The sequence below is a fragment of the Melospiza georgiana genome, chromosome 3, assembly GCF_028018845.1.
Source record: "Melospiza georgiana isolate bMelGeo1 chromosome 3, bMelGeo1.pri, whole genome shotgun sequence".
NCBI classification, from domain to species: Eukaryota; Metazoa; Chordata; class Aves; order Passeriformes; family Passerellidae; genus Melospiza; species Melospiza georgiana.
In genome coordinates, this window is record NC_080432.1 from 82674344 (window position 1) to 82687532 (window position 13189).

General features: G+C 43.0%; 1 protein-coding gene across 2 annotated transcripts in view; it reads right to left on the reverse strand.

Moving 5' to 3' along the window:
* The window catches only part of SOBP (sine oculis binding protein homolog), a 111786-nt gene extending 99158 nt beyond the window's left edge, over positions 1-12628 (reverse strand). For both annotated transcript variants that reach the window (XM_058020634.1, XM_058020633.1), the window contains exons 1-3: positions 12458-12628; positions 3121-3259; positions 1083-1268 (exon numbers count right to left, since the gene is read on the reverse strand). In XM_058020634.1, coding sequence (XP_057876617.1) covers positions 1083-1268; positions 3121-3259; positions 12458-12553 — 421 coding nt within the window. In that variant the 5' untranslated portion in view covers positions 12554-12628. The remainder of the gene's footprint in view (positions 1-1082; positions 1269-3120; positions 3260-12457) is intronic.
* Positions 12629-13189: the final 561 nt, after the last annotated feature.

Consider the following 13189-nt stretch of genomic DNA (forward strand, 5'->3'; position numbering starts at 1 on the left):
TAACATTTGGAAATTATTCATTGAATATTATATATTTCTTTAGAGATAAAACTCAATGGCATAACAGTAATTTAGGAGGGGCAACTGTAGTCTATTACAAGACCAAGAACAGGCAAACACTTTCTGGGATCAATCAGTATTTTACATCTACCTTTAGACAATGTCACGAAGGGCAGAGGTGACTTGGGACCTGATCCTATAAGCAGTTCTGCCTCTGCAGAAGCACCCTGGCACCTGCTGGCACATCTTTGGCCCTGTGTGTGGAGAGCTGATGTTCTTGGGTAGGAGTTGCATGTCACCCTGCATTCCTCAGTGCCTTGGTCACTCAAGAACAACCCAGGGACTTCCATGGAAGCAGGATGCCGCCTGCTCCTATCTGGATTCACCAATTTTCACACCGTGTGGAGCAATAAACAATAACACAACAATTAATCACCCTGGTGTAGCCGTAAGAGCTCCTTCCACAGATTACAGTAAGCAGCATGCAGAGGGGAATAAATCATTTTTCATGCAAACTCTGAGGAATGGCATGTTAGAAAACCACTCCTGATAAAAATCTAATGAAAATGTAAAACGTCTCAATGCAGTCTCCTGGGTAGAGTCAAAATCATATTAAACCCTTGAGAGACAGCGGTCAGGGATTTCAATGGGAATCAAGAGACAGTATTCCCAGTATGAGCTTGTTAACCTGATATAAAGACATGATACTGATTTGATGGCTTTGTCTCTTTCACTGTTTCCTCCATGCAGCCTATTTTTAATTTAATAATCTTCCATTAATTTAGTTAAAGGCTTTATTCACCAGAAAAAAAGCTTTTTTTTTTCCTAAAAGCAAATACTGTTGAAGTGCTGAGAGCATAATCCAGCATGAGGAGTGTCACAAGCAATGCAAGTTTGTTGTCATTGCATTTGCAGGAGTTTTTCAAGAATACTAAAGTGATTAAAGCCACTCTCCCATTTATTTTTAAAGTACCCTGTGACTGGATTTTAATTATTTTGAAATCAGCCCTCTTGCTAAGACACTGGGATCTCAGGACGTTGTCAATAACAGTAACCATTTTTACATGTTCATTAGGATTTACCTGCTGGTGGCTTTATGAAAGGTGGTGGAATTAATGGGACAATTATAGGTACATTCCCATGATCCTTCGACCCTGCTGGTGAGTCTGATAGTCCATTTCCTGTGGCAAGCCCTGGGTAGCTTGGGTTTATATTGTACGGTGAAATAACACTGTCCTCAGGTAATTTTGGTTTTGGCAAAGAATTTTCTGTAAAACACAAAGAACACATTGTACAGTATGACACATAAATTTCTTAAATGGCCCTACATACTTTCACCAATCTCTTCATTAAATTACTTACCCTAATATAAGAATAGTGCACAAAAATCCAAGGTATTTTCCCTTTTAAAGAAATTGATACTTTCCAGTAATCTTCAGAAGTGCTCCATTCTTTTTTCAAAATCAAACTCACACTTTCTTTTTGCAGAAGGTAAAAGGTGGGATTATTTTGTCATGTATAGCCTTAGTATGCCTGATTTAGTCAATGGCATCCTATTCTTGTACTTCATTTCTACTGTTTGCATGGTGATCACACTTGGTGTGCTGTGATTTCACCAGTACAAGGAGCATGAACTGAAGAATAAAAGAATTCCTATTCTCTATAAATAATATGAGTAGTAATAATAAAAGGAATTTAAATAAAGGAACAAAATATTGAAATCACAGCAAAGCATGCATAAAATGATGACAGTTATTATTCTAATTCTTTAATCCCAAATCACCTCTGGATTCTTATTTCTAAGAATTTCTCTAATAGCTCCCAGCCATGGGACTCCCTCTTCTCCCATCTTTCAGAACAAGAAATATGCTTTTTCCCCTCCCAAAAACTGCATACACCAAAAATTTCTATCTGTCACAGGCATTTGACATATATGGTACATAAAACATGATTTGTATCATGTGCCTGTTAAAAAAATATTTCACAATTTTGATCAAGCATAGACTGGAGCCAGTAATCATTCAGTAAAAGATGCATTTATTAAAACAGAAACAAATTAATTGTATTACTACACAGGCACAAGTTTCTTCAAAAGTAGCTTAATGACATTATGTTTTCAATGAAAAATAAATATTGATCACCAATGTTGTTATAGTACTAACAAGCTGCAAACATTCCTTTTTAACACAATTAGGTTGTTTCACCTTACCTTTAATTTCTTCCCCTTTTTCCTAGCCATCTGTCCCTCAGCACTGGTCTCTCTGGTGTCAGTACTCATTGCAACACTCACTGAATACAGTGCTGCTGCTGGCTATCAGAAAGAAAACCCAAGCACTGCTGTGCATGAACACAGTGAAAAGCAGCACTCCAAGTGGATAAAAGCTGCTGGAACCTCCTCTCTTTACCTCACCTTTGAGGAACTCCTGTTGGATAAGTCAAGATGCAGCAATTTTCTACTCTTCTCCTTACCCTGATGACAAGCCCCTATCCATTCCCTGAGACTGAGGAGTCAGAAGGCAAGAACTGAATGACCAAACAAACCAACGGGCTCTCAGCCTTTACATTTTGAATCACAAAGATTCAGCAATGTCTCAAACAAATTTCATCCATGGAAAATTTCTACCATAGTGCAGAAGACAGTATAGTACAAACATGGATGAGAAGCTTTTTGTGAACATCCACACTTGTTCCTACATGTGTGAATATTCCAGTTAAAAATCTTTCAATATTTTAAAAAGTTGCAGGCCAACCAGCCTTCGTATGGGAAGCCAAAGGGTTCCTTAAGGCCACCCTGCTAAGAAAGTACTCCTTCCCTTCTCCAGTTGTGAGTAGTTTGTTTGTTGACACCACAGACACATGGCTTTCAACTGACACATGAAAGGCATTATTTGTGAAGATATATATCAATATATAACAATATATCAATACACCAATAGCAAATTTGTTAAATTACTTTTCCCATAGCCTATCAGCTTCCCTGTGCCACAAGGTACTCTCAGGTATTTTTATGTAAAGCAACCAAGACACAACAGCAGAACATGCTTTGCAATCAACACCAATCAGACAGGTTGAGCTATTAATCTCTCTTTACATGAACACAGAAACATGAAGTCTCGTTACCTTTGAGAACAGAAATGTGCTGGCGGCTTTCCCCATCTGCTGAGTAGTTCCTGAATTCAATATCTTCTCCATCTTTCAGTTCTACCTTATCATAACCATACCAGCCAAGGAGCTCATTCATAGTGTTTTCAGCAAAGTTCTGAAAGAGAAAAATTACCTACTTATTTATGTAATCAATAACCATTTGGAAGGAAGGGAGGACTGCATAAATCGAACCATATCTGTGCTACATGAGGAAGTGTCAGGTTTGGCCCACCTCCTCAAAGACAAATGTTCATTTCATAACTCAAGTGCATAAAGTGAAACGCGTTTAAATCTCCGACTGGCACATGTAATTATGACAGAGACTCATATGTCTGTAATTTAAAGAAAATGAAAAGGAGAGTAATTTATGACTTTTGCTCTGACATTCAATGTCAGAAATATTTTAACATACATTCCTCACACAAACTTGTCTGTGTTGCCATAAAATATTTAAGACTGCAGCAAGAGAATAACAGAAAACCAAGATTTTTTTTCCAGACAGCAGTTAATCAATCTTACTGCATTACAGTCTTTTCAGCTGGAGCAGGTCACTGACACAATTACAGTTCCTTGAGATGCCCATGAACCAAATCAAATAAAATTGCAGCAGACATTTTTTCTCAGTTTTAAGCCCTTGCATAGTCAAAGCACTTAAAGATTCTTCACTGTGACAGCATTCTACCATCATTTTTCATACAAATGTTTCTTATATTTGTTTAAGAAAACCTTTCTCCATTTTGCCGTATTTATTTTCAAACCAATTTCCAAGCGGCTGAGTGGTTACATTTTATGTTTGTATGGAAATGTAAAGTATGGAACATGACTGTCATAACCCTCAATTTCCATTAAAAATATGTCCTCTAGGTCATGAGGCAAAAATATTTCTGTAGAAAATGCTCATTACTGGGCCAGGAGATTTAGTGGAGTAAGTTAAGAAATCTGCAGCCAGGCAACAAAGCTTTCTGAAACCAAATAGTGCCACAGAGCTCCACAGCTTATGGACTTAGGAAACTGCCAAGGGAAACCAGCTAACGAATTATTGCAATGGCAAAGATCAGTTTCAACTAGTATGACAACTATAAGTTGAAACAAAAAAGCCACACACAGAGCCTTTCTACTTGGTTTTTGCAATTTTTTGCAATTTTTTTTATTAACACTCTCCTAGAACAAATTCCAAACTTCATATTCCTCCAAGATCTTGACATCTAAATTAATGCCTCTGATAAGCACTGCCTCCCAGGACTCTGGCAAGGGAATAAGGAGAATACAACACCAATTCAAAACAAATGGTGAATGTCAAATTTACAGGTTGCCAGATTTTGTCTAGTAACCGCTCTAGCTAAATTTTTGAGTGGGAGAAAGTCTAATGATAGAACACAGCAATTCTCCAGTCATTTAAACAAATAAATAAAATTAATCAGATGATAATTGCTTTTGAATTCAAAGCTGCAGCAGGCGGTGTGTCCCAGAACCTCGGAGCGCTGCACTGCTCCTGGCTCATTCATCACACCGGATTACATAGGTGTTCCTGTCACTCAAGGAGCACTGTAAAGCAGCTATAAGCAATAAACACAAGCAATTTGTACTCTTCCAAGAGTATCATCTCTGCAATTATGCTACAAACACATTTCAGGAAAAGAAAACCCCAGAGCAGACTCCTAAAGCATCCGTTTCCTTTTGTTTTTTCCCCTATGCATTTTCACCTTACCATCTGATGGAAGTCACAATTCTGTGGCTGTCCTGTGCAGCCCAAGATTTCTGGAAAACATTCCATTATCCCACCTCTGCTTCTAGACTCAGCATTATAAGTATGATATGTGAGTTATGCCACTACTACAGCTTTCAATGAGTACAATGCAGTGCAAATGTGGCTAACAGCTATCTAAATAATTTAAATGATGCAGTATTGTGTTTTAAATACTAGCAAAATTTAAATTTTTTCTAGAAGTTGTTTTTCATTGGTTTTTTGGGTTTTTTTTTCTTTTAGCTTTTTAGAAAACTTTTCTCTTAGCATTGAAGAGACCAAATTCACTAACCCTGTTTGTAACCCATGGGAAACCAATAACAAAATTACCTGGACCTGGGGAGCCAAATCTCACCACTGCAGCTCACCCAAAATAACCTGAAAGGGCCCACAGAGGCCCAAAGGCAAGGTCTGCCAGCTTCCCTTGCTTTGCTAAATTTCAACTATGAAGACACAGCCCTAGAGACTAATCTAGCAAGGTAGAGACCAATAGACAAAGTCTTACCAATTTAAACCCCATGCAACCAAATTAATTGAGTAGCTCTAAATTTGCCTCCTGTGGATGCTTTGTGTTTTATTTGCACTGCTGATCAACTCAGACAATGAATAATTTCTAATTACTTGTCAAGGAATACATAAGCAAGGTTGTACATATGTTTGTTTTTTCCTGAAAATTCATACATGCATCTGTCTCCTTGAAATGCAGTCAAAATGATGGCTGGGTTTGCAATGGCACGAAATTTAAGTACCTTTCACATCTCATTTAAACTATCCATGATAAGTGATGCACCAAAATGAACACTCATACTGACAAAAAATACATTGGATTTCAAAATCAGTCATCATAGAGATCTGACTCTTTTATAAAATAGTAAACCAATGGGGTCTTTTCTATTAACTTCAATGAGAGTACAATGAGGTTGCATGCCAGCAATAACAAAAGTAAGCACCCTTTTACACTGATTTCCCAAAAAGAGTGGCTTGGACTTAAAAAAAATAAAAGAAGAAAACAATTAAGACATTCTCCTTCATAATTGATCTTACCTACTACAATGATGCAAGTGTCACCCTTAATACCATTCTCTCAGTGACTAACAGTCAGAGCTCCATTACACCACACTCTATTCACAGCAAATGGAAAGCATGACCCCATCCTCAGCAAGCTGAGTGTCAAACCTGAGAAGTGTTTTTTTCCACACTGACTCTACTGCATAGATGGGTATCCAAAAAACAACATCACCTTCCCTCAGACTCCTGACCACAACACCTATTTGCAGAGATGTCTAACACCCTGACAGTTATGCTAAGATCATGCTGAAGCCACTGCCCTGAAGCTGACCACTACTAATTCATTGTTTTCATGTATTTCCCCTTCTTCCATTTCAATGATAGACACAAAACACATGGATTCAAGACATGGTAACGAGATGGGATTTGTAAAGATCAGTGTGGTGGCAATAGTCAATACACAAATGATTAAATAATTTTTCTCTGTATGAATGCAGGGAAAGGGGGAAAGAAGAAAAGAAAAAAATAAGAGAGACAAAGACCAGTTCCTAGTGAATCTAAGGAAAGGAAGAAAGCATATTAATACACAACCTGTACATGCAGAGCAGAACATCACTGAAAGATGCACAAGTGTCAAAGGCTTAGTGAAAGGAATGGTGACAATTGTAACACTGAGGCTTGAGAAAAGCAGGAACGTGGACTCAATACTGAAGCAGGAAAGCAGAAACAGCTGTGATCAAGCAGGCTAGACAGGAGCCAGAGGAATTGCAAGATCATAGACCTGCCAAAGACTAGGAAGGAGATGTGAAGGCAGGTGTGGATGACCAATGGAAGATGTGCAAGGAGCTGCAATTCAAAACTTTGGCAGGAACAGGACAGCAGAGACATTAAGGTAGTCCATGCTTACTTTCAGACTCATTCCCCAAAAGGATGTGGAGCATCTGCAGGATGAGGCTGCCACCCCACTCCCACAGCTGTGCCAAAGGGCTGGGATGATGTGAAAGACTAGTGCAGAGAGAAAACCTTACTCATAATCAGTAAAATCTCAGGTCAGCAACCATACTGCTAAGCTGGGACCCTTATATCCACTGAGCCCAAAAGGAGCCCCCCCTGCAGGGACCCACAGATTTCATTGCAGATGTACAGCATGGAGTCTAACTTCAGCCAGGTGTGGAGGCAGTGCTCAGTCCCCTGTGTAAAAACAGAGACTGAGCCCTGGTGCCACCCACAGTGTGGGTCAGCATCAGAGCTGAGAAGAAAACCACAGAAATCCAATCCCACGTCCTTCTGTGCTCATTCTGCCATGCCAGGCACCAAGCACACAAATTTTTGAGACCACAGAGGAAACACCAGTCCCCTCTGCAGCTGCCAGTGCACCCAGGCAGTTGGTTAACATCCCACAGGAGCCAAACCTCCTGCTCTTCCCTAGCTGACAGAGCACCATTACAGCTGCTGACTGCCCGAGCATTCACTACGGCTGCGGCACAACCAGCTCACGCCTGCCAAAGAAACCAGCCCGAAAACGCTCCGCTGTCCCCAGTCACACACCACAGTCACACACCACAGCCAAAGCCCTTCCTTCCCAAGAGATGGCAACCCAGCTTTTGCCCACTGCTAAGTCCCAAAGCACTTATCACCACAGTGGGGCAATGTGGAATTTGCATGTTTTAACTGTATGATTTCTCTACTCTTCTACTACACAGAAATACCTTCCCTCCTGGAAGAGCCAGGATAACTGACTGCTACGCTCATTGGTATTTCTACTTGAATTTGCTCCCTATTCCCCTGAAAGATGAAGAAGAGTGTGTTGATGCACTAGACTGCGGTTTCCCTCCTTTCTGAGTCTGACTTATATGCTAGGCAGTAAAAATATAATCACATTTATTCCCACTTTAGGATTCATTTCATCGTAACAATACACCTACAGTTTGATTTTTTTACATTACAATGCATCATTTCCCCAAATCTTTGCTAATTAATACATTCTCAAGCTATGCCACACGTGTCTTTCCATCTTAGATCTCTTGACTTTCCTCCTCTATGAACATTATTCACAGAGGGCAAGGCCTGGCTTCACTGAATGGGGCCTGGCAAACATGGAGGCAGGAAACACAGGGGAGCATGAGTCTGTCAGACTCATTTTCTTCGAGGTTTTACTGCTGAATGTTTATTTCAGATCTGGGAGGAAGCATAGTGGCTCCACTCCATTTCCTTGCCTGCATAACCCACTCAGTGCAGAGCCCCACAAATTCACTTTTCACTTTCACTGCATCAAGGAAATAAAAATGTTTCTAGGGGCACTACACAAACTTGGATCTTTTTTCCCAGCCCTCACATTCTTTGCTTGTTTATGTTGTCGCCATACTGAATTCTGTGATTAGACCTTTACACTACCAGAAAGAACAATTCCATTATGCTTTACTTTCCTTTGTCCTCCCATGTACATTTGGTTCTGTATAACCCACTTTGTTTGGGGAAGCACTATTTCTGCAGTGCCCTGCCACGTGAGGCTCCCTGTGCAGACAGGCAACCCCTCTGCAGCCATCCCACAAAACTTCCATGCATACTCCACAGAAAAACCTTGGTCTCCTGAAATAATGCAACTGATAAAGTCTGTCTGCTTTTCCACTTTCCCAAAGATATTTTTTGCTTTTCAGGAGAGAAGGGAGGAGTTTCCTTGGAATCTTCCGAGCGCTCTGAGCAAACTGGCTCGCTCCAGGCGCACGGCTGCTACGCCTGCTTCACCGCTTTCCTCCTTCTGACAGTAGTACTTTCAAATGCCAAACAGGGACTATTTAAACACTAAACTGAAAGATATTCTGATCAGTTTACTATTAAATGATAACAGATGGGGCTGCCCTAAGCTCTAGGCACCAGGAACAAAGCCCAATTTTAGATACAAATTACTTCTTGAGAATATTTATGGACAGCAAACTCCTTGGGCACATGGAGCATCCCTGTGAAATTACAACATGAATTAATTGCTTATCTTTCAACTGCTAGGGACACATGGATACAGTGCCTCATCTGTGCAGGAGAACTTCCAGTGCAATTCAGTACTGGATGTAACCTCACCTCACAGCATTGCAGAGCACCTAGCTATTCCTCCTGAGCAGCACTGCTTCCTGGCAGCAGGATGGCAAATGGAAATACAAATGGAAATAAGGGAGGAGAGATGGATGGGGGATCCACCAACGTGCCTAGACAAGTGCTTTCATCAATTAACTTTTACAGATATTTTGGTCTTAAAACAGTAGTGGGTTCCCTGATGACAATAGGTTTGGATCTATGAGTTGTTCTGTTATTCACCAGCAAGTGAAAATGACACCAAGCTGAATTTCAGAATAACCATCTGCTTTTCCTCCAGAGCTTGAGGTGAATGCTACCTCTGGAAGAAACACTGGAAAGTCTCATCTGAAGGAGGAAGGAGGACAAAAGAAAAAACAACTAGAAAATATAGAAGAGTGGCTGTAAAGGTCACAGTGTAACAAAACAGTTCCTCGTGAATATATTTTTCATTGAAACGTAATATCAGAAAACTGTGCAGAGTCATGTACTTTTTGCACACAACATTGTATCAAATTAAAATTTGTTATAACCATCGTGTACATCAGGTTAGCGATAACAAAAAAAAACGTAACTCAATATCTGGCATAAGGAAAGAGCGAGCAACCTGAATATCCATCCAGTCATGTTAAAACCAAGCTGTGACACTACTGTTGGAAAACACTAAAGCAAGCAGTTAGGTGTTGTGATCCTTCTCGAGTAAATATCTGCCTGTATCAAACAGCAAATCTCAAAGGAAGTCTCTGTGATGAGGTAATATTATTGCTCATTCATAGTGCCTTGAATTTACTGTACTTAAAATAGACACTTACACCAATGGCCTTTTTATTATCCAAAGGGGGGAAAAAAGAAATCACATATACACCAGTCCTTTTTCTTTCTGCTAGCAAAGGGAGGCAATCTGATCCAACGTGGGCTGAAACCTGAGTAGGTCACTGTACACCATGATAAAATTCCCTAACCCCTGAGCCAAATTTCCCTGAGGGGGCCCTCCTACTTCTCCTTTACTTTCCAAGCTGACTTTTCCATTCCCTCTCTCGTCTTTTCCTCCCCTTCATCTCTTTCATTTCCCCTACCTTAAAGCCTTGATATCTGATCTGCTGCTGATACTCAGGTTACAGTTTTTACAGCTTAGGCTGTCTATTGCTGTATACATTCCTTTCTTTCTGCTCTGCTGTGATTACTTACCAGACCTTATTTTACACTGGTCCAGATGAAAGCAGTTCAGATGAAGGGAAACAGCCAGCCTGTTTGAACATTACAGATACAAACCTACACAAGGGCACATTGTGCTCCTTCTGTCATCTCACTGCAAACATTCTGCACACTGTAACCAATTTGTTACATTTGTGTATTCTCCGGGTTTATTAAGAACAACTAGACGTCAGTTCATCAGTAAAGAACAAGGGTAAACGATCACCACAGGATTTTAACTTTCTCAACCAGTCAAAAATTCAAACTATTTCTTCTTTTTCCTCACCGCTCTTTTTCCCTTCTTAGATGACAGCAGCCAACAGCCCTACTAAAAATGCATAGCACATATAGCATAGTTTATGCTGAAAGGTGGGCTATGGAAGGTTCTGCCATCAGCTGTCTCACTCTTAACAAGAAACTACATGGGTTCAAAATGTCCTTTCTATACACCTTTAGTTTTTAAGTCAGCTGAGATACTGAGGTTCCTTAACCTTAAGCAGTTAGCCATGATTAAAAAAGAGAAACTCTCTACACAAAGGTTAATGCCAGTGCTTAATACCAAAGCATTAGTTTAAAATTGTGTAATTTTTCTCCTTCACACAATGTTGTTTTTGTTTCTTCCTCACCCTTTCAGACAAACATCTGTTATACTGTAGAAGAACAACTATCTCCCAAACCGCTGAGTGTGCCTGCAGCCAAAGTAAACAAAACAAACCCAGAGGATCCAGCACAGTCAGCCTTTATATCCAGCCAGGATAACATTTCACATGTTTTGATTAAAATTAGCTAATTTGTAATTCTAGAACCTATGAAACTTAAAAGCTACAATCCATATAGATCGCATTAGGCGATGCTCTGAGGGGCCAATGCCCTGCACTACAGACCTCTGCAGTCCTCAAAACTATGTGGGATTACAATGAGCAGTGACTCTCCGGTGGCTGCACAGAGCCCTCTCCGAAAATAGGATGTGTCACATATCTCACAAAGAAAGATCCCGCTCCTCTGGACTTGAAGCTACTACAGTTTGTTTCCAAAGAGATGCACCAGCACATTATTTTGTTTGTACCCCTAATACTACTCTTGTCCACATTCACACTTGAAGTGCACACAGACCCATGTACACGCTCAATACACAGGCAGCCTCGGGCAGGAAAGGGCACCTAACCGAAATTACTGGTGTGCAAAAGAGGGGAGAGGGGAGGGGACGGCGCATTCCCGTTTAATTTTATATGGGGAGGTCAATGTACCGGAAAGCAAAGATATTTTCACTAGGCATCATACATATTTATACACTTGCCTATATAGTATACATACTATGTGAACGAGTGACATTTTCCAGGCAGTCTTCCACTTATAATCAGCCTTTTAATAAATGACATATTCAAATTAAATCTCAGCAGCTTTATCTCATAGCCAGACTAGGCTGTTTTAGTCACTTTATCTGCGCATTTAACAACAAGTTCAGCTGAAGTCTAGCAATACATTGTTACCAACTTTGGGGAATTAGAAACAGCAAACAGGCAGGGAACAGACATGGAAAACCGGCGCAAAAAAGAGGACCGGTCCAGCCTGGAACAGCGACCTAATGATAAAAGAAGTTCCAAAATAGCGTGTGCCATCGCAGCCATCCCAACATCTGGAGCGGCCGCCGGAGCACAGCTGGAGTGGCACCGGTTCCTATCAAGCAGGACAGCCCTCCGCGCGGTGAATACACACTTCCATCAGAGGCAGCCCTCGGACAAACCCTCGGACAAGCCACCTTCCAGCGACACCCCTGCGCTGCCGCGAGCCGCGGAGCCAAGCGGTGCAGCGGAGGAGGAGGCGAAAGGGGCACGGGGAGAAAAGGGGTCTCAAGTGCCGGACTGATGCACGGCTCAGACCGCAACGTTTCACTTTGACAATTTAATTACACAGCTGCAGCTGGCGACTGAAAAAAGGACAGAAATACAGTGTTTAAAAGAGATCTCTTTCTTTCCTAACTTTAAGGGCTTCGCAGCTACCTGAGGGGGTGGCTATAGAAAGAAAGAGGAGTAAAAAAAAAAGGCTCATCATTGGCACCCGAGGAGCTTAAAAGCCCAACGAGAGAGTTATTTTTAAAAAATAAATAAAGCTGGTCAATGAACAGGATTTGCAGCCTGTGAATTCGTCTCTGTTTGCAGCCCAGGAGGCGGAGTTGAGACACATTCAGTGCATCCTACAAAAAAAAAAAAATGACAAGAGATCCTTTCTTATTTCATCTCCATGCTCGGAGGCGGGGGTGCGGGGGGGGACCCCGCTCCCGTCCCCATCACAGGCACCTACCTTCATCTCCTCGTTGATCTCCCGCTTCACCGGGTGAGCCGGCTTCCTGCTCCTTTTATTTTCGGGAGGTCTCCCTTCTTTCTCCATTTCTGCCATTTTTTGCGCCTACTTGGTGGTGGTGGTGGTGGAGATGAAATGGCTGCTGGTGCTCTGGGGGGGCCGGGAGGGGCGCGGGGGGGCGGCGGCGGCGGCTCTCAGTGGTGGCAGGCGGCGCCGCGGAGGGCCCGGGGGGAGCGCGGCGGCGGCGGCGGCGGGCGGGCGGGGGGCGCGGGCGGGCAGGGGCGCGGGTGCCCCGGCGAGTCAGCCATCTTCTGCCTCGCCGCCGGCCCGCATGGGAGCGGCGGGGCGGGCGGGCGGGAGGCAGCGCGGAGCGAGCCGGCCCCGCGCCTGCTGTGGCGCTGCTGGCGGGCTGCCGCGAAGGGGGCGGTGGAGGGAAGGGGGAGGCCGGCCCCGGACCGCCGGCGGGCGGGGCTTGCCGGCACCGAATCGGCCGCCGCTGCCCGCCATGGGAGCCGGGGAGGGGGGAGGCGCCGAGCACCGGGCGGAGCGGAGCGCGGCGGAGGGGAGGGGGCGGTGCGCACCCGCCCCCGCCCCCAGCCCGGGATGGGGAGGGGAGCCCGGGGCTCCCCACGAACGCCCGAGGGGTCGGCCCGCTCTGTGCCCCCTACGCAGCCGACCCGAGCCGACCCGACCCGTCCGCTCCCGTCCCGTCCCCGCCGCTTTCACCGAGGC